Raw genomic sequence first — 25,960 nt, 5'->3', positions numbered from 1 at the left:
ATAAGAAACTATTCTGTAACATACGATATAACATACAAATCACAGACATGCTGACTCCACATGGAATATTTACAGGACCAGATTTACTAATAGGCACAGATATGCTGGTCGGTGCCTAAGTAAATCCACTTCTGTTCGCCCCTCGTACTTTACACAGCCACAGTCCATTCGCAGAGTTTATCGTGAGTGTCCGGCGGAGGGTATTATTCCATGCTTCTATTAATCAAAACCGTCATTCATTATGGCATTCAGCAGATCTCATTTCATTATAGCGGCCGCCCCTCCCCCTCCCCCTCCTCCTCCCTTCCCCCATTTATAGGTTTGGAAATCTGAAAAATCATATAAGGTCTTTTAGAAATCTGTAGGTAACAGCATGCAATTCTGTGGCATTTTCCTGCCATTATAGCAATAGATCGGTATATTCTAATATGTATCAACAGCACCATATACTTTAACATTGCTATAGAAAAATAAAGTCTGATTGTTCACAATCTATTTCGATACAGTCACAAGGAGCAAACACTGGACCAGATGACAAAAGATATCCGACATTCGAGTCCGTGCCGTCCTCTGCATAGCTATTGTGTATGTTATATACAAGTCTTCATCACATTCCTCGCAGCCCTTCATACTTCTATACATAGGTTGGAGGCGATCGGCGTTTTATGAAGGCGTCTTTCTGTTTAGTGGAGACAAGTTTGCATTGTGTATGTGTAACATCTGCATTTATTGAGGGCACATACCCGGTATATTATCCTTGCATTGCAACAAATGTTCCCCCTTATCGGTCATTGATTTGGGCATATATAACATTATTAACAATCTCTAAAGACACAAACCTCCATAGTGGAGCTGCCAACAGCATTTACATGTGTACGCAAGTCTACAACACCCCAACATGGGCTTTAAAGGGAACCTGTCAGGTCCAATATGCACCCAGAACCAGGAGCAGTTCTGGGTGTATATTTCTAATCCCTGCCTAAGCGTCCCTGTATCTAGTAGCATAGATAAAAAGATTTACAGAAAAAGTATTTCTAAAGATCCTTTATGATATGCTAATGAGGCCAGGGACTAGTCCCAAGCGTGTTAGTTGCCTCAACTAGTCTGCCCTCTTAGTATGGCAGCACGCCCATAATGCACACTGCCCAGCATCATCATCAGCAGTGACGCACGTACATGTCTGTTGTCACTGCCTGAGACACTGGGTTTAGGGTCAGTGCACATGATCAGACGTCCCCGACACTTCCGGTCATGCGCACTAAACCTCGCTGAAGCTGGGCCGCGTACACCCAGCTTCATAGTCCACATAACCAGAAGTGCCAAGGACTTCTGATCATACGCACTGACCCTAAGCCCGGCGTCTGAGGCAGTGACAACAGACACAAGTGCTGATGACGCTGGGCATTAAATAGCATATTAGCACGCCCCTGTGGGTGTGTTAACATGCTAAGAGGACGGACTAGTCAAGGAAACTATCACGTTTGTGACTAGTCCCCATGCTCATTAGCATATCATAAAGGATCTTTAGAAATACTTTTTCTAAAGATCTCTTTATCTATGCTACTAGATAGACAGTTAGACAGGGATTAGCAATATGCACATAGAACTGCTCGTCTGACCGGTTCACTTTAAAGGGAATCAGTCAGCAGGATTTTGCTATGTAATCTTAGACCACCAGATTGTAGGCGCAGAAGCCCTGATTACAGAGATGTGAAACTTACTGGCCTGTGTTTTACCATTTCACTTAAATGAATGATTTATCAGCAAGAGATTATCATTAGCCTAGTCCAACCAAACCACCAGCACTTATTAGCAGCACTAACTATACAATGTACACAAAAATCTGTGGTGTGGAAGTGTAGCGCCCCTGCGGTAATGCTACTAAGATCTGCAACCTGGTTCCTGGAGTCCTAGCTCTGGCTAAACCCGCACACACCTAAAACACTCACACAACACCACCCTGGACCACAAGAGGGCATGATCAGAGGGTTGGCCGTCCTATGGTGTAAAGCCTGCCCAGGAAGTGGAGGTTGCCTAGGAGGTGTAAATCCAACCCTCCTGTAGCTAGGTTCCTAGAGGAAAGGGGAGGGGTTGGTGAGTGGAGGTGTGAAGCAGACAGAGAGAGGAGAAGGAGGGAGGAGAACACCTGGGTGTCAGGTCTGGGTGCGAGGCCTGAGGATCGATCGCACGATGCCCAGGGGAGAAGAAGCTGGCTGCAGGATATGCAAGGGACTCTGACAGAGCTGTGCAAGAGAAGTGCATGGAGGGGGCCATAGCCAGGCTACACAGACAGAGCCGGGACAAAGGGAACCAGAAATCTGTCCCCAGCACCAGGGGAGTGTAACCTGTGAGTAAATCATCAGTAAAGACTCCCTGTTTCACTCGGACTTTACCTGCTTGCATTCCTTTCAGCCTGCACCTCATCCAGCACCTAGAGGACACTGGGTTTACCCTACCTGTGGAGGGGGTTAATATACTCGCTGCTGATTCCATCAGCCCCAGTCCCTCAAAAGCAGCAGTGGTGGCATCTATTCCCTTGCCGCACTACCGCAGGTGGCGTCACGAACATTAACTTTCACCCCTGCTGTAAATAGCTCCTTTTTACAAAAGATGCCCCAGGGCATGGGACCGGGTAACGGCCAGCAGAGTGACATTCCCATTTGCAACGGCCCGGGACCAAGTACCCCCTTCCCTGGGCGCAACAGAAGGGTTATACACAGTGCAGCAGCTGAGCTCTGCTAGATCTGCAGCACAGAAAACAGTTTACTGGATGGAGCAGTTATGATAAAGTCACAAAGTGACACATCGCTGGAATCAGGGTCTCTGTCCCTACACCATGCATAGCAAAAACCTGCTGCCATATTCCCATTATCTATACACATCTGCTCAGTCTTCTGATAGTGGCCGCAGCCGGGTATAGCACATCTGCCTCCTATTCAAATCAATAGGAGGCAGCTGTGCAGTATCCTGCCATGCATGCTATCAGCAGATGGACCAGCTCTGGTACGGAACATTTCCAGGTGCCACCGCTGGCACTGAACGCAGCTGATCGCTGGGGGTGCCAGTTGTTAGACTCCAGCTGATCAGACATTGATGACGTACCCTAAGGATACCATCAATGTAAAAGTAGTGGACAGTCCCTTTAAGCAGTATCTCCAGCTTAGACATTTATTGCCTAGATGTAAATCCCAACTTTGGGTCAAACGCTTCTGTAGACAATGTCTGTTTCCATAGTTCCTTTACTTATGAATACAGAAAAGACAGAGTGGTACGTCTTTTCAATTTATTCATGGATTATGGATTGGAGACCCCAAAATTGCTTACAAGTGCAGATCCTAGTGATCAGTCTGACACCTACCAAACATGTGCATATGCCATAAATGTCTAATTGGGAATACCCCTTCAAAGGGTATTTTTTACTAATAGACAACTCCTTGTTAATGAGCCTAGAAAGGTGAAAAATAACAACAACAACCCGATACCATGCAAGAGGGTGAAATAGAAAAAAAATGCTACTCGCCTTCTGGATCATGGTGCTCCATCTATACTGACCACTGCGTCCCATCTCCCGGACCAACGCGGCTCCTTCTTGTCTTTTGGGATCAAAATTCAAAGAGGCATCACGTGATTGGCTGCAGCATTCACATTTTATCCATGGAGAAGAAACTCTTGTAGGCTGCAGTCTTCGCGTGATGCCCCACCGGATATTGTTGCCAAAAGACTGGAGTAAGTACTAAGTGGCAATGCTGCCCCAGGAAGCAAGTAACTTTTTTTTCCACCTCTCTTGACCCATTAATAAAGGACTGCTCAGTAGTGCACAACCCTCTTCAACCTTTACGACATCGGATCTATTGTTTATCTAGGAACTTGGATTTTATGATTGATGTCCTTTACTAGATTGTATGAAAATAGACAAATCTGACAAGACAATCAAAGCAGTCTCTAAGCAGCAAAGGTCCCCGGAACTAGAATATCACCAAACCACTTAAACAAGTTCGGAGAGAAAGCAAATACAGTGGAACCTTGGATTAAGAGTAACTTGGTTTGAGAGCGTTTTGCAAGACAAGCAAAGCTTTCTAAAACTTTGTAACTTGGTTTAAGAGCAATGCTTTGTAAGAAGAGCAAATTTCCACCGTGCACACGACCGGTTCTGTCCTTTCACTGCGCTCTGACCCGCTCTGGAGGTAACTGTCTGTCCATATGTACTGTATACAGTATACCATTGCACAGTACAGTATATACTATATAGCATTTCTATCAATTTGCATTTATGGATACAGTATTGTACTTTCTTTTGGATAACCAGTGCAGCACATTACTTATACTGTACCTCCCGCACACCAACAATTCTATTGTTAGCTAACGTGCAGTGTAATGTGTTTTACATGTTTTTTACTGTACAGTATTTTGTATTAGTGTACTGTAATAATTTTATATGAATACAGTACATTATATTACTGTAATAAGTTTGTATAAATACAGTAAATATTTTTGGGTTGTGGAACGAATTGTCTGTGTTTCAATTAATTCCTATGGGAAAACTCGCTTTGATATAAGAGTAACTTGGTTTAAGCGCACACTCCCGGAACCAATTATGCTCCTAATCCAAGGTTCCACTGCACAAGAAATGTGGATATATATTTCGATAGATTTGCTTCTCTATTGACTACATCAGCTTAGCGATGTGTATCTGTAATGGACGGAGAGATGTTCCACAGTCACTTAGAACCTATATGGAGAATTATATATGAACATGAGGTTCTTAGAGTTGTAAAATGAAGTTGATGTAAAACTTGCATAAACTAATTAACAATGTTATTACTAAGCACCGATTCCTACGTATTAGTGAATAGTCACGTAACAGAGGTATGATCGTCTCTTCAAAGCTTTGACCAAAGCAGGAACAATTTTGCATTGAGTTAATTTCTTTTAAGACATTATGTGAGAGGTCCATTGTATATGTTCGTCTGTTAAGTCTGTTTTCATCACAATTTATCTCAAGCCCTCCTAAAAGTTATGTCGCCCATATAATGGCCCCGATTCATCACAGTTGTTGCCAGAATTCTGCAGTAGAAGTGTTTATAAATTGATCAAAATAGTGCAACTTTTTGCACGTTTACGCTAGTCCCCGCCAGCGCCGCCAATTTTTTGGGATGTGGACAGCGGTTAGACGGGAGGGACACAATCTGAATATTTCATCAAAATATAAGCCACAAAAGTGGCAAAATCTGCCATTGAAGTCCGTTTCTTGTGGCACAAGGCAGCTGAAGGATGCACTAAAATGTTTTGGAGTCTCATGCATCCTTATGAATTTAATTAAGAAATAACGTCTGGAACACCATTCTGAGTCTGAACTGGGTGCAACAACCCTAATAAAAACCTCCACTACATAAAGAGAAGGGCTGCACACCAGTGACAGAGCAAGATTCTGCTTTACATTTATTCCCCTTGCACTATCACTGGTGTGCAGCCCTTCTCCTTAAAGGGAACCTGTCACTAGAATTTTCGCTATGAAACTAAGACTCCCTTTCTGCAGCTTTTGGGCTGCATTCTAGAAAGGTTCATCTTGTTACTGGCCCCCCTTTCACACCTAAATATACACTTTATAAAATCTTACCTTTTGGTATGCTAATGAGCTTTGCTGGCCCTGGGGGCGGGCTGTATTGCGTCCGTTATTCCCCCTCCTGCCGCTGTTCGCCGTCCCCAGTGTTGATTGACATACATGAGGCCGCCGCCCTCATGTTCCGCAGTGCTCCTGAAGTCTCGCGCATGCCCAGTGGCACTATCGCGGGACTGAGCACTTCAAATCGCGAGCACCGGTGATGTTATTTGCGCAGGTGCGAGATTATGGGCGACGCTGTGAATGTCATCACCAGCGTCATCCAAGTAGCCACCCATAATGTCGCGCCTGCACAATAACATCACCGGCGCTCGCGATTTGAAGTGTCCAGCGATAGTGCCACTGCGCATGCGCGAGTTTATGGGCGGCTACTTGGATGACGCTAGTGATGACATTGTCATCACCAGCGTCATCCAAGTACCCGCCTATAATCTCGCGCCTGCGCAATAGGATCACCGGCGCTCCCTATTTGAACAGTGCTCAGTCCCGCAATAGTGCCACTGGGCATGCGCGAGACTTCAGGAGCACGGAGTAACATGAGGGCGGTGGCCTCATCTAGGTCAATCAACACTGGGGAATGGCGAACAACGGCAGGAGGGGGAATAACGGACACAATACAGCCCGCCCACGTGGCCAGCAAAGCTCATTAGCATACCAAAAGGTAAGATTTTATAAAGTGTTTATTTAGGTCTGAAAGGGGGGACAGTAGCAAGAGGAACCTTTCTAGAAGGCAGCCCAGGAGCTGCAGAAGGGGAGTCTTTTAGTTTCATAACGAAAATTCTAGTGACAGGTTCTCTTTAAGAATTTCATCCTAATCCACCGCACCCTTCCACAAGACTACTGGGCAGAATGCCAGTCTTGATGAATTGGTACCAATATTGTATACAGTAGTATAGTTATATTTTATCTTTCCATACAGAGTGGAAGCCAAAAAGGTTTTTCTTTGAAACAAATAGAAATATATACAATCAACAGACAATATTTTGAAAGTTAAAGGGAACCTATCAGTGGATTAATGCAGCCCAAATCATGGGCAGCAAGAATCAGAGTCTGGCCGCATGATCGCATCCAAGTATGTTAAAGCTGAAGGGTTTCAGAGAATACATAGTTTGAGTATCTGGGTAGGGGCTATAGGGAAAATCGAGACCAGTCTACTGCCACCCCTGGCTAATGTCTCGCCAATCTAGTTGATTGACAGGGCTTTCCCTGTGTACAAATATGGAAGAGACCTGTCAATCATGTGCAGCAGCCCTGGGTAAAGACGGCCGGATCTTAAAAAGTATATTTCTTTAACATGCAGAAGTGTTTCAGAGCAACATATTTGCTGCAGTCGTACAGCCAAGCTCGGATCCATGCTGCCCGTAATTTGTGCACCATGACTAGTTACGAGTACTGAGCACCCAAGCATGGTAGTGCCCGCTCATCACTAGTTACGAGTACTGAGCACCTGAGCATGGTAGTGCCTGCTCATCACTAGTTACGAGTACTGAGCACCTGAGCATGGTAGTGCCCGCTCATCACTAGTTACGAGTACTGAGCACCCGAGCATGGTAGTGCCCGCTCATCACTAGTTACGAGGACTTAGCACCCAAGCATGGTAGTGCCCGCTCATCACTAGTTACGAGTACTGAGCACCTGAGCATGGTAGTGCCCACTCATCAATAGTTACAAGTACAGAGCACCCGAGCATGGTAGTGCCCGCTCATCACTAGTTACGAGTACTGAGCACCTGAGCATGGTAGTGCCCGCTCATCACTAGCTACGAGTACAGCGCACCCGAGCATGGTAGTGCCCGCTAATCGCTAGTTACGAGTACTGAGCACTCGAGCATGGTACTGCCCGTTCATGACTAGTTACGAGTACTGAGCACCCGAGCATGGTAGTGCTCGCTCATCACTAGTTACGAGTACTGAGCACCCGAGCATGGTAGTGCCCGCTCATCACTAGCTACGAGTACAGAGCACCCGAGCATGGTAGTGCCCGCTAATCGCTAGTTACGAGTACTGAGCACTCGAGCATGGTACTGCCCGTTCATCACTAGTTACGAGTACTGAGCACCTGAGCATGGTAGTGCCCGCTCATCACTAGTTACGAGTTACTGAGCACCCGAGCATGGTAGTGCCCGCTCATCACTAGTTACAAGTACAGAACACCCGAGCATGGTAGTGCCCGCTCATCACTAGTTACAAGTACAGAACACCCGAGCATGGTAGTGCCCGCTCATCACTAGTTACGAGTACAGAACACCCGAGCATGGTAGTGCCCGCTCATCACTAGTTACAAGTACAGAACACCCGAGCATGGTAGTGCCCGCTCACCACTAGTTACGAGTACTGAGCACCTGAGCATGGTAGTGCCCGCTCATCACTAGTTAGGGGTTCAGAGCACCCAAGCATGGTACTATAAAGTGATTTTTACATTCTACACAGCGGCCTGGGCTCTTATATACAGCATGTTAGAATGCTGTATATAAGAACCCACTGGTGGTGGCCGCAGCTTATAGTCACTAAATCTGGTGACAGGTTCCCTTTAACGACAAATCATCCTAGTTTCTGGATTGTTTTGAAATAACATATGTCAGATCTCTCTAAGATACTTCTTGATAAAAATTGTCATTTGCTAGTTATCTAAAATCAACTCATAATTATTGCATTTTTTTTTTAATTTTAGAAGCTAAACATGTATCAAAATCATATCATACGATGTAGTACCTTCTTCCTATAGATATGTAATGATATCCAAGACATTAGTCTGCCCACACTCAAGATCTTTAGTTAAGTCCTTCTCCTCGTTAGTTTAGGTCTTCCTTACATACTTTTTGTAGAATGTTGCACATTTTATAACTAATTGTGAACATTTTATTTCCAACTTACAACTTATTTTCAGATTATCTAATGGTCTAACCACATTTAAAAGGATCTGCCAATGGCCTGCAAATTAAAGGGTTGTCTACATTTATGGACAATATTTTTTCTTATTTAAATGCATGTATTTTGGGCAAAAAAAAAAACAACCATTTTTGAGTTTGCGTTTCATTAAAAATATTGCACTTTTTGCCTTCTGTATCCTGTATTGCACTGTCCACTGGCAGTTGCAGAATGGGTCAAATGTGAGCTCATTCCAACAATCCAATGGAGTTTTTAACTTTTTTTTCGGTCACTTTTGAGCCCCTCAGCTTTAAGACCACAGACCACATCAAAATTAGATGTGAAGGACAGCAGAGCCTGGAAAAGACAAACTGTGCAAAATTTATAATGACACCAAATTAAAAAAAAAAAAAAAAAAAGTTTTTTGGCTTCAAATACGTACATGTGCATGAAAAAAAATGGGGACTATACACTTAATATAAGTGTTAGAAGAATTAGCAATCCATATATATATACAGTGACTACAAGTAGTATTCAACCCCCTGCAGATTTAGCAGGTTTGATAAGATGCAAATAAGTTAGAGCCTGCAAACTTCAAACAAGAGCAGGATTTATTTACAGATGCATAAATCTTACAAACCAACAAGTTATGTTGCTCAGTTAAATTTTAATAAATTTTCAACATAAAAGTGTGGGTCAATTATTATTCATCCCCTAGGTTTAATATTTTGTGGAATAACCCTTGTTTGCAATTACAGCTAATAATCGTCTTTTATAAGACCTGATCAGGCCGGCACAGGTCTCTGGAGTTATCTTGGCCCACTCCTCCATGCAGATCTTCTCCAAGTTATCTAGGTTCTTTGGGTGTCTCATGTGGACTTTAAAGGGAACCTGTCATCAGAAATTTCGCCCAAAAGCTAAAAGATTCCCCCTCTGCAGCTCCTGGGCTGCATTCTAGGAAGGTCCCTGTTATTATTGTGCCACATGTGAGACCAAAATAAAGCCTTTATAAAGTGCTACCTTTTTGTATGCAGCTTCTGTAAATGGGACACGGGGGCGGGCTCTCTGGCGTCCGTTATTCTGCCTCCTGGTCCTGTATGCCACCCCCATCGCTCCTTTCCATATCTGATGCACCGCCCACTGCTCCAGCCATCCCCGCGCATGCCCAGTGCCAGTCTCACAGGACTGAGCAGTGTGACCGCTGGTGACGTGTGCGCAGGCAAGTGATTATGGGCGGGACTGTGACTGTTATCAGCAAGTACCCGCCCATAATCTCGTGAGCGCGCAAACCTCTCCAGCGGTCACACAGAGCTCAGTGTAGATGCTAGACTGTATGGGCTGCTTCCAGGGATGACGTCCCTTTGTCACGTGATAGTGGCGTGTTCAAAATACTATCACGTGACAAAGCGACGTCATCCCTGGAAGCAGCCCATACAGTCTAGCATCTACACTGAGCACAGTGTGACCGCTGGAGAGGTTTGCGCGCTCACGAGATTATGGGCGGGTACTTGCTGATAACAGTCACAGTCCCGCCCATAATCACTTGTCTGCGCACACGTCACCAGCGGTCACACTGCTCAGTCCCGTGAGACTGGCACTGGGCATGCGCGGGGATGGCTGGAGCAGTGGGCGGTGCATCAGATATGGAAAGGAGCGATGGGGGCGGCATACAGGACCAGGAGGCAGAATAACGGACGCCAGAAAGCCCGCCCCCGTGTCCCTTTTACAGAAGCTGCATACAAAAAGGTAGCACTTTATAAAGGCTTTATTTTGGTCTCACATGGGGCACAATAATAACAGGGACCTTCCTAGAATGCAGCCCAGGAGCTGCAGAGGGGGAATCTTTTAGCTTTTGGGCGAAATTTCTGATGACAGGTTCCCTTTAATCTTGAGCTCCTTCCACCAGTTTTCAATTGGGTTAAGGTCAGGAGACTGACTAGGCCACTGCAACACCTTGATTTTTTCCCTCTTGAACCAGGCCTTGGTTTTCTTGGCTGTGTGCTTTGGGTCGTTGTCTTGTTGGAAGATGAAATGACGACCCATCTTAAGATCCTTGATGGAGGAGCGGAGGTTCTTGGCCAAAATCTCCAGGTAGGCCGTGCTATCCATCTTCCCATGGATGCGGACCAGATGGCCAGGCCCCTTGGCTGAGAAACAGCCCCACAGCATGATGCTGCCACCACCATGCTTGACTGTAGGGATGGTATTCTTGGGGTCGTATGCAGTGCCATCCAGTCTCCAACCGTCACGTGTGTGGTTGGCACCAAAGATCTCGATCTTGGTCTCATCAGACCAGAGAACCTTGAACCAGTCTGTCTCAGAGTCCTACAAGTGATCATGAGCAAACTGTAGACGAGCCTTGACATGACGCTTTGAAAGTAAAGGTACCTTACGGGCTCGTCTGGAACGGAGACAATTGCGGTGGAGTACGTTACTTATGGTATTGACTGAAACCAATGTCCCCACTGCCATGAGATCTTCCCGGAGCTCCTTCCTTGTTGTCCTTGGGTTAGCCTTGACTCTTCGGACAAGCCTGGCCTCGGCACGGGTGGAAACTTTCAAAGGCTGTCCAGGCCGTGGAAGGCTAACAGTAGTTCCATAAGCCTTCCACTTCCGGATGATGCTCCCAACAGTGGAGACAGGTAGGCCCAACTCCTTGGAAAGGGTTTTGTACCCCTTGCCAGCCTTGTGAGCCTCCACGATCTTGTCTCTGATGGCCTTGGAATGCTCCTTTGTCTTTCCCATGTTGACCAAGTATGAGTGCTGTTCACAAGTTTGGGGAGGGTCTTAATTAGTCAGAAAAGGCTGGAAAAAGAGATAATTAATCCAAACATGTGAAGCTCATTGTTCTTTGTGCCTGAAATACTTCTTAATACTTTAGGGGAACCAAACAGAATTCTTGTGGTTTGAGGGGTTGAATAATAAATGACCCTCTGAATAAACGTTTCACAATTTAAAAAAAAAAAAAAAAAAAAAGAAATAACATTCTTTTTTGCTGTAGTGCATTTCACACTTCCAGGCTGATCTACAGTCCAAATGTCACAATGCCAAGTTAATTCCGAATGTGTAAACCTGCTAAATCTGCAGGGGGTTGAATACTACTTGTAGGCACTGTATATATATATATATATATATATATATATATATATATATATATATGTGTGTATATACATATATATATATTTTATATCATATATATATATTATATATATATATTTACGGTATAAAATATATATATATACACACATATATATATATATATATATATATATATATATATACACGCACACGCACACACACACATATATATATATATATATATATACACAAACACACATATATAAATAGAGTTTTTTGGGTTTGTTTTTTTAACCTTCATCCATAATGAGCAGAGGATAGTAAGCAGCTGGTAGACACCTCTCCGATCAGGGTCAGGACGCCAAACACCTTAAACAGCCAACAATCTCATGTTTATGGAACCCTTGAAACTGCGCAAAGACATTCAGTAGCTGTCAGCTGAACAAGCTATTCTTTGAGATCTCCCCATACACATGAATGCTTGAAGAGAGGTGAGTAAGTAATTGTCAGACACCTTAATAGTCTGCTTATCTACCTGTAGAAAAAAAAGGATTGGGTATGTTGAATTTGAACATGCACAATCCATTTTTTTTATTTATTTTTTTTTAACCTGCATAGGCTTACGAAACCTCAAACAAAGATGACTTGTATAATGTACTGTCTGATGATTTAGGGAAAGTCCACAAGTTTGTCGTTCCCCAACTCCAGTCTTCAAGACCCATCAACGGGTCATGTTTTCGGGATTTGCACAGGAGGTAGTTTTATCACCTGTACAGGTGAGGATTCCACACCTCAATGCTAAGGAAATCCTGAAAACATGCACTGTTGGTGGGCCTTGAAGAATGGAGTTGGGGAACACTGATCTCATGTATATGGCCACTCCAGGACTCTTGCAGATATTTTCACAAGGAGGTTTCCATACAGGAAGAACGATGTATACAGAAGTTCCTGGTTCTGCATCCTTCCTGACGATGTACTATGAGCACAGGGAAAAAACGGGCATCGTGGTAAGTGGGTGGATTTTCGTTAATTGCCAGTTGGCTAGAATAGGAGCAACATCGATCTTCTTGACAAACGCGCTCGGCTAAACTACTGCTGCGGCTCCTCCAAAGGCCTGTCCTGTGAGATCCATGGAGCTGGCACAGAGAGAAGCGGCTGGTGCTGAGAGAAAGGCGAGATCGCCCTCCACTGCAGCTGTGCATAGCATGGCGAGAGAAGATTGATGAACTGCTGGACGCCCTATTGCAGCCTTCACACCCTCGCAAAACACCACTGTAACCACAAGCAGAATAACCATTGCATAGAGACGAATCTGTGTGGTCCATCAGCACCGCCTCGGAGTAGCTTGGAATCAGTTGACGGTTGGTACAGATATGCCATTCCAGTTCTGTACTGTCCAGGGTGCTGACTCGAGGCATTCTGAATCGGTATATGGGCTCCTCTGGCACAGCGTGTGGTGTGTACTCCATCCCTAAGAGTTTCTCAATATGGTAATGAACATGAGCAGTCCTATATTCTATAAAAACCCTTAATGGCCACGACAACATGAGCAAGGCAGCGGCCCAAAACGCATAGTGTGAAACGTACCACGGTAGTCGTTCGAGGTTGACATAGGCAATTACCAACTCTTTGAAATCAACATTTTTTAGTTGCATTCCTTCCCTTGCTTCCATATAGTCATCTAGGCCTTCAATCTCCGTGAAGAACCTGGCACGTTGCGTGAGATATGAGTTTTCGGACTCCAGGTTGGCAAAGCTGAAGCACTTGGTGAACTTTAATTTGGTGGCCGGATGGCGATCTAGATCTAACAAGTCTTTGGAAATGTCTTTTATCCCACAGTGTGTGTATTCAAACTCCGCTTCGGCTACATGAGTGTTGACTCTCTCATGGTAGACCTGAGTAGTTGTATAGGCATCACCATGGCGGTAGCGAGTGACTTGTCTAGTACGTCTAACAAAATGGTAACTAATGGCCTTCCACCAGATGCAAGGGGTAGCTTGGCGCATGCGCTGTATCTGATCATGCACACTGCTAATATCAGCTTTATGTTGAAGTTCACTTCTGGCATGACAGTGCCAGCATTCCACCAAGTAGACTACATAGAGCATTGCTAGGAAGGCCAAGGGAATATAGACGTAGCCATCTGAGCAAGGGCTACCATGATAGATCATGGACCTTCCCTTTAGTGAGCTGTCGAAACTGAGTTTAGTAACACTTGTGACCTGGCACCAGGTGACGGCACAAAGGCAAACAAGCATAAGGACGGAGAGGAGAAGACATTTCCAGTGGGAGTCCCGACACATAGAGGCACTCAGGGACTGCTTCTCTGGACGTTGCTGCAAGAGGCAAAAAATAAAGAGAACATGTGAGAATAGACCAATAAAGCATCAATAAAATCTGCAGACGTAAAAAATAAAAATGTATAAAAGTTAACAAAAGTTCTTAAAGAAATTATCACTACTACTCGTTACTATCGTTTGTCTTCTAAAATGCTATTGTAGCAGAAGGGCATGTGTCCTTCTCTCAAGTAATTACAATTATCGGGGTTGTCCCCTACTTTTACATTGATAGCTTATCCTTAAAATAGGTTATTAATGTCTGATCGGTCACCTCACACCCCCACCAATCCACTGTTCTCAGTGATGGCGGCAAAAGTAGGCAGCCAAAAATGCTCAGTTCCGGAGCAGGTCCATCTTCTGACCGGTCCGTCTTGGCCGGTTACTGCACATCCGCCTCCCATTATAATCAAATAGGAGGCGGATGCGCAGTACCCGGCCGTGGCCACTATCAGAACATGGGGTATCTCCGGAACTGAGTGTTTCCGGCTGCCTATTGCTGTCACCGAGAACAGCTGATCGGTTGGGGTCGGAGGTGTCTGACCCCGGTCGATCAGACATTGGTGACCTATCCTAGTGATAGGCCATCAATGCAAAAGTAATGGACAACCCCTTTAAGGCTACTTTCACACTTTTATTTTTACTTCTGTTTATTCTGTTTTTAACAAACAGAAAAGTAGTATTAAGTGTAGAAAAAAAATGGCATTTCTGATGCCATTGGAAGTAGAGACACCCCATTGATTGATGTCCATCTGCATCCGTTTTTAGAATTTTTAGAATGGAAAAAGTTCTACATGATGCACTTCTTTCAATCTAAAACCTGATGGATAAGCCCCAGGCTGACCCCATAATAATTATTGATGACACCCTGCTATTGTTTTCAACAGTTACAACTGGAATATTAAAAAAAAAATGTTCCTAAAAAACAAACAATGTCAAAATGCAAGTGTGAACTATAATAAAATAGAAAGGGGCGCACTATAAATTAGCAATAGTGATAAATTCATAAATTCAAAATTTCAGTGCTGCACTCTTAAGGGTGCTTTACACGCTGCGACATCGCTGACATCGCAACCGATGCCAGCGATGCCGAGCGCGATAGCACCCGCCCCCATCGTACGGCCGATATGTGGTGATCGCTGCTGGAGCGAACATTATCACTACGACAGCGTCACACGCACATACCGGCTCTGCGACGTCGCTGTGACCAGCGAACCGCCTCCTTTCTAAGGGGGCGGTTCGTTCAGCATCACAGCGACGTCACAGTAGCGTCACCGAACCGCTGCCCAATAGAAAAGGAGGGGAGGAGATGAGCGGCCGGAACATGCCACCCACCTCCTTCCTTCCTCCTTTTCTGGTGGAGGCAGGTAAGGAGATGTTTGTCGTTCCAGCGGTGTCACACATAGCGATGTGTGCTGCCGCAGGAACGACGAACAACATCGTACCTGTCGCTGCAGCGATATGAGCGACGTGACAACGAGCAACAATTTTTGACGTTTTTGTGCTCATTTGCCTTACACACTGTGATGACGGTAACGGCGCCGGATGTGCGTCACTAACGACGTGACCCCGACGATATATCGTTACCGATATTGCAGCGTGTAAAGCCCCCTTTACTCTTACATCCCAAAGAGTATGAAAAGAATACATTATATGTAAAGTAAAAATTAGACTAGCGAATGAAAACCTGGATATAATTTTATTACATACAAAATAATATACAATAGTATTAAAATTCAAGTGTGAACAAAGTCTTCAAAGCAAGACCCTTCTGCACTGCTTAGAGAGTCATTTAGTATGGCAGTATAGAAGTAAAAGATCTCATATGGCAGGAGCTATCTCCGCCCCAGTGATTTGGCGCATGCGCAGAAACATGAAGCCAATGCTCATACGAAGGTGGAACACTACAGTGTGTGAGGTAGCGACCACCTTTAATGTAAATGGTCGCTATGTATCACAGTGGAGGAGGTTCTCTGCAATGTAAAACCTGAAATGTTTACTTTGGGACTTTTTGTTTCCACAAGTCTTGGTAATGTATTAAGGGTCAGGGTGCCTTTAAGAATAGCCAGAGTGCTGGACAGCTCTGGCTATTCAGATACCTCCACCCATAGGTGTGTCTGGTCAGATATATAAGAGTGGTTGTTTGGTCACATGCTCTCTGTGTGCTTGAAAGCAGTAGTGATGGGCAGTCCGGCTCTTTTTGGTGATCCGGTTCCCATGGCTCCGCTCACCAAAAAAAGCCGGATCTTTCAGATCGTTCTCGGCTCCTTATTAAATATGTGTTCACCCCAGGTGAACACATATTTAAGATTATAGTAACGCCACAAAAACCCTGCCCACCCGCGGCTAAACCCTGCCCACTTACAAGCAACCAATTAGATTGTTGATTAGGCGGAATTTAGCCACGGGTGGACGGGGTTTCAGCGACGAAAAAAGCCGTTTAGAGATTTTAGTGGCTCTCACTGGTGACCTGGCTCCTGTCGATCACAGCTGGGCGCCGGATCTTTGTGTCAGATCGTTTGCGACCGACACATCACTGGAAAGCATTTTAATTCCTGGAGGCACCCTGTCTGCAGACCATGTGGCTTTAGAGCTGGTTACAGATTTCCCTGGAGAGACTGGCTATGAGGCCAGGTATATGTAACCTGTGGTCACTCTGTGCTTATGAAGCTGGAGTCAGTCTGAGGATCTGGACTGGCAGGAGTCAGTGTCTGAGAGCAAGTCACAGTTCCTGGCTGGTAATCCCACTGAGGCAGTCTCCCTAAGTGTTCGTTGGACCCTTGCTCAAGCTCCGGAATGGTAACCTCACAAAAGAGGGTTGTATACTGACGAAGGTCCGTGAGTGGACAGTGCGATACCTCTACTGGCATACTGCTGTGCAGGATTGTATCCGAAGCTGTGCGGGCGTACCCGCGGATGAAACGGACTATGTGTCATATATGTTGCTGTAAAGCAAAAGGAAGGTTCATCTTTTGTGTTTCTTTGAAGCCGCAAGAAGGCCTTTGTTATATTGCTGCTGTGCTAGTTTGTGTGTGAGCAAACCAATTGGACTGTTTAAATAGAAAACCGTTCCTGTGTGCTTTAATCTAGCAGCCAAGTGAGTGTCCCCAGTCCCCATTCAGGAAGTGCAACCTCACAAGTGGAACATCGGAAACTGGAGTGCGCAGGCGCGAGATTTCAAGACCATGACTAGACATCACAGGGATGTCAAAGCAATGCCAATGAAGCAATAAGGCAGTGTTATCATCTGGGCAGCATCTGCCCCATAACCTGGAAGAACTCATTTACATAAAGTAATGTAAAAATATTTTTCAACAAGAAGGCATCTGCTATAAGGCAACAGGTATGATTATTTTCAGCCCTCTATTACCTGTATGTCCATATTAATAACTTAAATAGGTGAAAGTGGTGACAAATTTCCTTTAACGTACCATTCCAGAGTTTTGTTTTATTTGTTGTTTTTCACCACTGGACTGATGGTTTTAATCTAAGGTCCCTTCCCCTACTCTTATACTCACCCTCCAGAGTCTTCACTTTTTTCTGGTGTCATTCTTGTCCTTTGGCGCCGTCTTATGACCACAACATCAGACTGGCTAGAAGTCAGAAGTTATGTAACAAGCACTCAATAAAAGTCTATGAGAGCCAGAACAAGGCTCTCATAGACTTGCATTGAAGACTGTACCCCTGTTCGCTCCATGAAATACTGGAGTAAACCAGCAGGCCAAATTACATAAGACCGACCGGAGCAACGCAGATAAAAGATGAAGACAAGTAAGTATAAGACAGGGGTCAGGGAATTTAGATTTGAAGCACCACTCCAGCTGTGAAATAAAAAATGCTGGAGTGGTGCATTAAAATGTTCTTTTTGTGGCAGAAATCTGTGAATATACTTGTGAAACTGTTGCATGTCCTGGTCATTGGCACAGCCAGAACCTGTGAAGCTAACAGTCAACACATCTCAGAATCACACAGAGAAGGGATCTGACAACTCACTGCATGTCACATTCACTTAACAATGAGAAATTGAAATTACAGAACAAACGAAACAAAAAACATATAAATGCTTTTCTTTTTTGTTACGTTTGTTTTTCCTTTGTTAATTACGCATTAATTCTATTGAGTAAATATATCTAAAGAACTCCAAAAGGCATCTCCAGAACCATTGGACCACAACCACAGATATCTGGGCACCATACATTCAAATGACTAGGACCCCTACATTCATAATCTCCATCTTTTTTTCTTGTGAATTTGGAACCATACTTTGGACTCGCTCCACGGAGGAGTACAATCCTAAAAACCCATCAGATTGCACATGCACCAGTGTTAAACAATGAGGCAATGTCCATCTATGATTTTTTTTTCCCCAAGCAATATCGGCATGAGAAAAGAAAACGCAGCTTGTTGTGTTTGGCAGCAAGTCTTGCATCACACGCACCCATACAAGTCTATGGGTGAGTGTGAAACATCGGACTGCACTCGGATGTGTCACCCTCCATCAGCCCCAGGGTGATTTTAATTAGTGCAAGATCCTATCTGCCCATATATTTGAAGACTTTTAGAGGCAAGACACCAGTATATGGTCCCATCAAAGAAAGGTCACCTTGCCGTGGGTGATGGGCACACAAGTGTCACAGGTGACAGACAGTCATGTGGTTTCTGGCCATAGAAGATCACAGCGTTTGGCTGCGCAGAATGCTCCCTGACTTTCTATTGTTCCTGCTGTCAGTATTCGTTGGTATAGGTAGCTTTCCTGCTGGTATTCTCTTGGTGCTTAAATAGTCCTTTCTTCCTTCCTTGAACTGGTGCTGGTGATATTTTTCAGTCCATTCAAGCCTTGGTTGCAAGCAGGTGGCTTGTACTCCTTTGTGGTGACATTGCTGAAAACTTTGCTGAACTTCTACCAGTGTCATCTGTGGATAAGTAGTTCATGCATTTTTCCCGTGTGTCCCACTTGTGTCTTCTATAGTTGTTTAGTGGAGTTTATGAAGCGCTCATCCCATTTGTTCCATATTTAGGGTCCAGCACTAGGGATTCCTAGGATCAGGTATCCGGCTCGGCGCATAGGGGCGACGCTATCTAAGATGGTAAAGGACTCCAGGGACCAGCAGTAGGTTTGGTCAGGGGTCACCATCTTCCCCTTCCCTAGAGACAGGGTTTCCCTTCCCTTTCGCTTGGTACTTCCCCGTATCTAGCAGGACACAAGGATTGGCCAATTTTTGCACAAAGTACCTTAATTTTTCTAAGTATATTCTATATAGCATTATGCATTTTACATTTCATATATTCTATGTTTTGCATATGTCTTGGTGCTTTGCTGTATCCTATTTTGTGTGTTTCATATAGTTATAGCAGTTGGCACCTGTGCACACTTGCTATGTTTTAATTGAAGATGCATATTTGTTTTTTTTCATGGAAGATATGGCCTGAACTAGCCATCATGCTTCTCCAATTGGAAAAACACCTGATATGGAGTAGCTGCTTTTGTATTGGAGCAGGCTGATTGACTGGTGATGTCATGCATCTCCGGGTTGCTTTGTCAGGAAAGCTGCACCAACAAGGATCAAAGAGGATGACCCTTTTAAATATGTAATTCAATTAAATATTTCTCTTTTAGGTCACACAAGACATGAAATAAAAAAAAAATGTAGGTATCAAGATATTAGTTTTCTACTTTGTATGGCGCCCCCTGGCGTTCATTTGATTTCCTCACCAAATATGGTACCAATACGAAAGAATAAGAGAAACAGCGTGGTGATGACTAGGCTGCTGAGAAGTAACAAGAAACCAATACATAGGAGCCAGGTGAAAAGCGATTTATTTCTCAACGCGTTTCGAAGTGGTCACATTCTTTCTCAGGAGAACTCGGTGGTAGCTGTATTCATCGTTGCACGTGGTCAAAGGCAATGTGACCTCCTCCTTGGGATTATTTAGCCATGTCTTTGATTTTTTTATATTTTACGTTTTTTCAATTTCCTTGGTCTCTACACAAGAAAGCTCAACATTTTACTCATGGAGCTGGATTTCTTTTTCTTTTAAATTATCCTCCTCTGTATTAATTACCTTGCATACGTTAGTACCATCTGTAAAAATTGAAATTCTACTCTCAATACTCCCTACAAGGTCATTAATAAATATGTTAAAAAGAAGAGGGCCTGTCACAAACCACCGGGGGGGTCACTCAGAAATCCCCCCGCGCTGGCTACCAGTACGTCACAATCGGGGGGTAACAAGTGGGGGTCACCCCTCCTTTATACCTCCCGACCGACAGACAGAGCACGTGACGCGCTCTCTAGCGCCCCTCTTATAGTCAGGCCAATTGTGGAATTGCCCGACCATAGGCCAGGAGGCCGCTATACTACTTATGCCGATTATTGAAGGGTCCCCGGTGAGAGTAAGGTATATATTCCCCCGACCTCCGCGGGCGGAATATATAAAATCTCCCCGAATCTCACTGGCCTCCCCACAATAATCCTTGGCACAATTCGCTGCCACCAACCGATTTACGGTAACTATTAGCCGAACACACAGACGTGGGATTCAAGATCGAGATAACAGAACAGCCCAAGATTAATTATATAATTTAATCAGCCTAAAGCACACTAGAAACTACAATATATACAATAGGGAATCTACAGAATATACATATGTCAGAGTACAGTTACAATCAAAGCATGGGTTACAAACAGGCATACACAGTTCCAGCAGTTACCTTGTTGCGTCTGGCCACAGGGGGGCGCTGTAGGCCAGGTTTCTAGGATCCTTCCCACAGATGTTTCCTACACGTGCCCCCAGCGAAAGAACACTGGAAAATGGCCGAAGTAGGGTTATCAACCTGGACAAATCCAGGTCCCCTCCTACCTTCGTGACCTCAGAGGGAGCACTGCTCCACCCCTGGCTGGAGTTATGGACAAAATCCACAACATGGAATATGGCCATAACTTTGCCTGGGAGCGTCGTAGGCGGACGCCAATGCTCTCATTGTGACAGTTATGAATTTAGCTACAGAACGAGGGGACTCATGACCTGTCTGCCAGTTCCCCATTGGCTGATATCACGCCTGGGGCATTTCCCAATGTCCTGCTCCCATAAAAAGGGTGTGCCGGCATCGTCCGCATGCGGAGACACCATTTTTATGGTTGCCATATTTATCGGAAATATGGCTTGCGAGATATGAACCATTTTTTACTGGAGTCGTTCTGTCTGCTAGTTCCATAGCCTTGCTAATGAGATACAACTCTTGTTACAGGGTGACGGCAGGGAGTCATCCTGTGTCCATTGTTCCCACACCACCTCATTTCCATATCACAGGACATGGCCATGGAGGTGTAAGTGGAACACTGAGAACAAGAAGGGAGGGGGCACTGCCAGGGAGTGATGAGGGATTATGACTGGAGTCATAATTCATCTTCATATCCCGGGATTTGCCTCACACCTCCCCCCTTTTGAGGGCGCTAGGGGGCAGCACACTCCGGTGTTCCCCCGTGCGCCCGTCCGCGACCTCTCCTTGTCGGGACAGCCCGTCTGCGTTACCGTGGTCACGGCCCCTTTTGTGGCGAATGGTGAAGTTGTATTGCTGGAGCGCAAGGCTCCATCGCAACAATCGCCCATTCGTCCCAGAGACGGTGTGCAACCAGCTGAGGGGATTGTGGTCCGTCTCCACGATGAAGTGGCGCCCGTATAGATAGGGTTGCAGACGCTGCAGGGCCCACACTATGGCCAGGCACTCCTTCTCCATCGTGGAATAGGCAACTTCCCTTGGTAACAGCTTCCTGCTCAGGTACAAGACTGGGTGCTCTTGGCTCGCAGAGTCCACCTGGCTGAGCACCGCACCGAGGCCGAAGTCACTGGCGTCGGTCTGTACTACAAACGGCCGCGTGAAGTCGGCTGCCTGTAGCACGGGCGGGCTGGACAGGGCGTCCTTTAGGGCCCGGAAGGCTGTCTCGCAGTCCATTGTCCAATCGACTGCAGAGGGCAGCTTCTTCTTGGTGAGGTCCGTCAAGGGCTTTGCCAGGCTACTATAGCATGGAACAAACCTCCTATAGTACCCAGCGGTCCCCAAGAAGGACATCACCTGCTTCTTGGTCCTGGGGGTGGGCCAGGATGCGATGGCTTCCACTTTCTCAGGCTCGGGCTTCAGTGTTCTCCCACCTACCCGGTGACCGAGGTACTGGACCTCGCTCATGGCCAGCTGACACTTTCCCGGCTTGATGGTCAAACCTGCCCGGTGGATCCGCCTGAGCACCTGTGCTAGATGCTCTAGGTGGTCCTCCCAGGTGGGACTGAAGACGGCAATGTCATCCAGGTACGCGGCCGCGTACCCTTCAAGTCCCTTGAGCAGGGTGTTGACCATCCGCTGGAAAGTGGCAGGGGCATTCCTCATCCCGAATGGCATCACCGTGGACTCGTACAGTCCAAATGGGGTAATAAAGGCAGAGCGTTCCCTGGCCTTGCGAGTCAGGGGGATCTGCCAATATCCCCGGCTCAGATCCATGATGGTCAGGTACTGAGCCCCGGCCAACTGATCGAGCAGGTCATCGATGCGTGGCATTGGGTACGCATCGGCGACCGTGACCGCATTGAGCCCCCTGTAGTCCACGCAGAACCGAGTGGTTCGGTCCTTCTTAGGGACGAGGACTACAGGCGAGGCCCAAGCGCTGTTGGATGCCTGGATCACCCCCAGCTTCAGCATCTCGTCAATCTCCTGGCGCATGTGTGCTGCACCTCCAGGGAGACCCGATATGCTGAACGCCGGATCGGGGGATGATCCCCAGTGTCCACGTGATGGACAGCCAAGTCAGTCCTTCCGGGCTGGTTGGTAAACAACCCCCGGAAGGGGAGGAGGGTGGCCCACAGCTGGGACCGTTGGTCTTCCAAGAGCTGGTGGCCAACCTCCACATCCTCAATGGATCCGCCTGCCCTAACCTGGGCTAGCATATCCAAGAGGGTTTCCGCTTCTCCCTCCTCGGGCAGGTTGCACACGGGGAGCGCACATGCCTCCCGCTCATGATGTGCCTTCATCATGTTCACATGGAAGGGCTTCCGCCTTCCACGGGCAGGGTCCAGGGTGACCAGGTACGTTACAGGGTTGAGCTGCTGGTACACGAGGTATGGGCCTTCCCAGGCTGTCTGAAGCTTGTCCTGTGGTACGGGGACCAGTACCCACACCTTTTGACCCACTTGGTAGGTCCTCTCACAAGCGTTCTGGTCGTACCAACGCTTCTGATCGGCCTGGGCTTGAGCCATATTGTCGTGTACCAGTTGCGTCAAGGCCTGCATTTTGTCCCGGAAGCGCATGACATACTCGATAACCGACACTCCAGGGGTGGCCAAATCCCCTTCCCAAGCCTCTTTCACCAGAGCCAGGGGGCCCCGCACACGTCGCCCGTACAGGAGCTCAAACGGTGAGAATCCTGTTGAGGCCTGTGGAACCTCCCGGTAAGCAAATAACAGGTGTGGGAGATACCGCTCCCAGTCACGCCCATGGGAGTCGACCAACATCTTAAGCATCTGCTTTAAGGTGCCATTGAACCGCTCGCACAGGCCATTAGTCTGTGGATGGTACGGGCTGGCCACCAGATGTCGCACCTGGACTTGCTTACAGAGGGCCTCCATCAGCTGGGACATGAATTGGGTCCCCCGGTCAGTGAGCATTTCCTGGGGAAAACCCACTCGGGAGAAAATCTCCAGCAATGCGGTGGCCACCTTGTCAGCCCGAATGGACGACAAGGCCACTGCTTCTGGGTACCGGGTGGCATAGTCCACTACCGTCAGTATGAAGCGTTTCCCGGAGCTGCTGGGGATGGCCAGCGGGCCGACCAGATCCACAGCCACCCTCCTGAAAGGCTCATCGATGATTGGCAGAGATACCAGTGGGGCTTTGGGGCGTGGCCCCGCCTTCCCCACTCTCTGACAGGTTTCACACGAACGGCAGTAGGCAGCCACATCGGCCCCCATTTTTGGCCAGTAGAAATGCTGGTTTAACCTGGCCTTGGTCTTAGCGATCCCTAGGTGTCCGGCCATCGGAATCTCATGTGCGATCCGCAACAACTCCGTCCGGAACGGATAGGGTACCACCAACTGTCGGTCCCTGGGCCACGCCTCCGGTGAACCCTGCTGGACCGTGGCCCGGTACAGCCGTCCTTGGTCCCAGACCACTCGCTCCGGGTCCGAGTCCGAGGGAGGCTGTGCCGCCTGCTCCTTAAGAGCTTTCAGGCTGTCGTCAGCTTCTAACGCTGCCTGAAACCCCTGACTAGATGTGGCCAGAATCGACGAGACTGTCACATCTTCAGTCAGTACCCCGGGACCTGTGTCCTGGCCTCCACCTGACTCGGCTGCCACTTGGTCAGAAGGGGAAGAGCTATCGGACCTCCGGGAGGCCCCTTGGCTTCCAGCACTCCCACTGCGGGTGACAGCGGCCACAGCCGCTGCGACCGTGGGTCGTGCCTGCTCCTCCTCCGTTCCTGACCAAGTCGCCGGTTCAGGCAGACCTACCTGGCTTCCTGACACCCCGGTTGTGGGGGAACCATGCACCGAGATCTTACCTGGGAGCACTTCCGCTCCTGGACCGGCCCCAATCTCACCTGCCTGTTCCCCTCCTGCAGCAACAGAACCCCGCTGTGAAATCTCTGGGGACCCCACATTTGCTGTGGTAGCCCCCACCCCACACACTGGTCCTCCCCCTGCAGCACCCTGCTCTCTGCTTATCCCTGCAGAGGGCAACAGATCCCAGCTCACAGGCTGATTACTTGTAGAGGCATTGTCACACCTTTCTCTGACCCCCTCCCCTGTCACAGCTGCAGCTGTGTGTGTCTATGGTGTCTATGCAAGCAGAAATATCAGAGTTCACTCCCTCCTCCCTTACATCATTCATAGATAACACATTAACATTGTTAGGAGTCATGTCAGTACGGGCTGAAGGTTCAGCCCTTGGGGGGGGCCCAAACTGGGAGGTTATCTGCCCCAAATCTGTCCCAAGTAGCACGTTTGCAGGGATCCGATCAGTTACCCCCACCTCCCTCACCCCCCGCCCTGCGCCCCAGTCCACATAAATGTCAGCAACAGGCAGCGCCGGGTCAGTGCCTCCAATCCCGGAGACAGCGAGGGTTTTTCCAGGGATCAAGTCTTGGGGGGACACCATCTCAGGCCGCACCAGAGTCACCTCCGAGGCGCTGTCTCGCAGTCCTATGGTCACAGACCGGCCGACGGTGACAGGTTGGAAGCTGTCCAGGGACCTACCACCACCCCCACCCACACAATACACCTTGGGCGGCCCTTGGGACGGGGACGGAGCCGGGGCCTTGGGACGCTGAGGGCACATGGCCTTGAAGTGTCCAGGTAGGTTGCACTGGTGGCACCGTCTTGGTTCCGCCACGGGCCTGGAGAGGGGAGTTGAGGGGGACACCCCCTGCAGTCTAGGGGCAGGTGGGGCAGTCGCCGAATTCATCTTACCCCCTCTCCAGGTGCTGCTGGTGGCCGCTCTCCTGGCCTCAGGGGCCCGGTTGTTGGTGTAGTCATCGGCAAGGGCAGCTGTAGCCGTGGACCCCTTTGGCTTCTGGTCTCGGATGAACTGGCGGAGATCCTCAGGGCAGTTCCACAAGAGTTGCTCCGTGATGAACAAGTCCAGGATCTCCGGTCCGGTGGAAAGCTGCAGGCCTTGGGTCCAGTGGTCGGCAGCTCGGGCAAGTGCCCGCCGGTGGTCAGCCCAGGAGTCCTTTGGTCCCTTCTGTAGGCTCCGGAACTTCTTGCGGTAGGACTCTGGAGTGAGGTTGTACTGTTGGATCAGGGCCCGCTTGATGGTGTCGTAGCCCTGATCTGCCTCAGCAGGCAAGTCCCCAAGGATATCCAGGGCCTTACCCCTTAAACGGGGGGTCAGGTATTTGGCCCACTGGTCCTTGTCCAGATGGTGCTGCAAGCAAGTCCGTTCAAAAGCAGTCAAGAAAGAGTCCAAGTCTCCATCCTTCTCCAGCACTGGGAAGTCCTCAACACGGACCTTTGGAAGTTTGGTGTCTCGAAGGTCACATGTGGCTGATGAGGGCCGGAGCTGAGCTAGCTGCAGC

The 25,960-nt window shown here is 47.4% G+C and overlaps 1 protein-coding gene and 1 long non-coding RNA gene across 2 annotated transcripts in view; one reads left to right on the top strand and one right to left on the bottom strand.

The window, feature by feature from the left end:
* LOC142257911 (uncharacterized) overlaps window positions 1–25,960 on the top strand; it is a 104,917-nt gene that overhangs the window by 66,635 nt on the left and 12,322 nt on the right. The window lies entirely within an intron of this gene.
* Window positions 11,782–25,960, bottom strand: part of LOC142257910 (transmembrane protein 151B) — a 48,139-nt gene continuing 33,960 nt past the window's right edge. The window contains exon 2 of the mRNA XM_075330192.1: window positions 11,782–13,901. Within this exon, the coding sequence (XP_075186307.1) occupies window positions 12,468–13,901 (1,434 nt within the window). The 3' untranslated portion in view covers window positions 11,782–12,467. The remainder of the gene's footprint in view (window positions 13,902–25,960) is intronic.

Source organism: Anomaloglossus baeobatrachus, chromosome 12, assembly GCF_048569485.1.
Source record: "Anomaloglossus baeobatrachus isolate aAnoBae1 chromosome 12, aAnoBae1.hap1, whole genome shotgun sequence".
Classification (NCBI taxonomy): domain Eukaryota; kingdom Metazoa; phylum Chordata; class Amphibia; order Anura; family Aromobatidae; genus Anomaloglossus; species Anomaloglossus baeobatrachus.
Note: the sequence above shows the minus strand (reverse complement) of the source record. Positions and strands in the feature narration are given on the sequence as shown.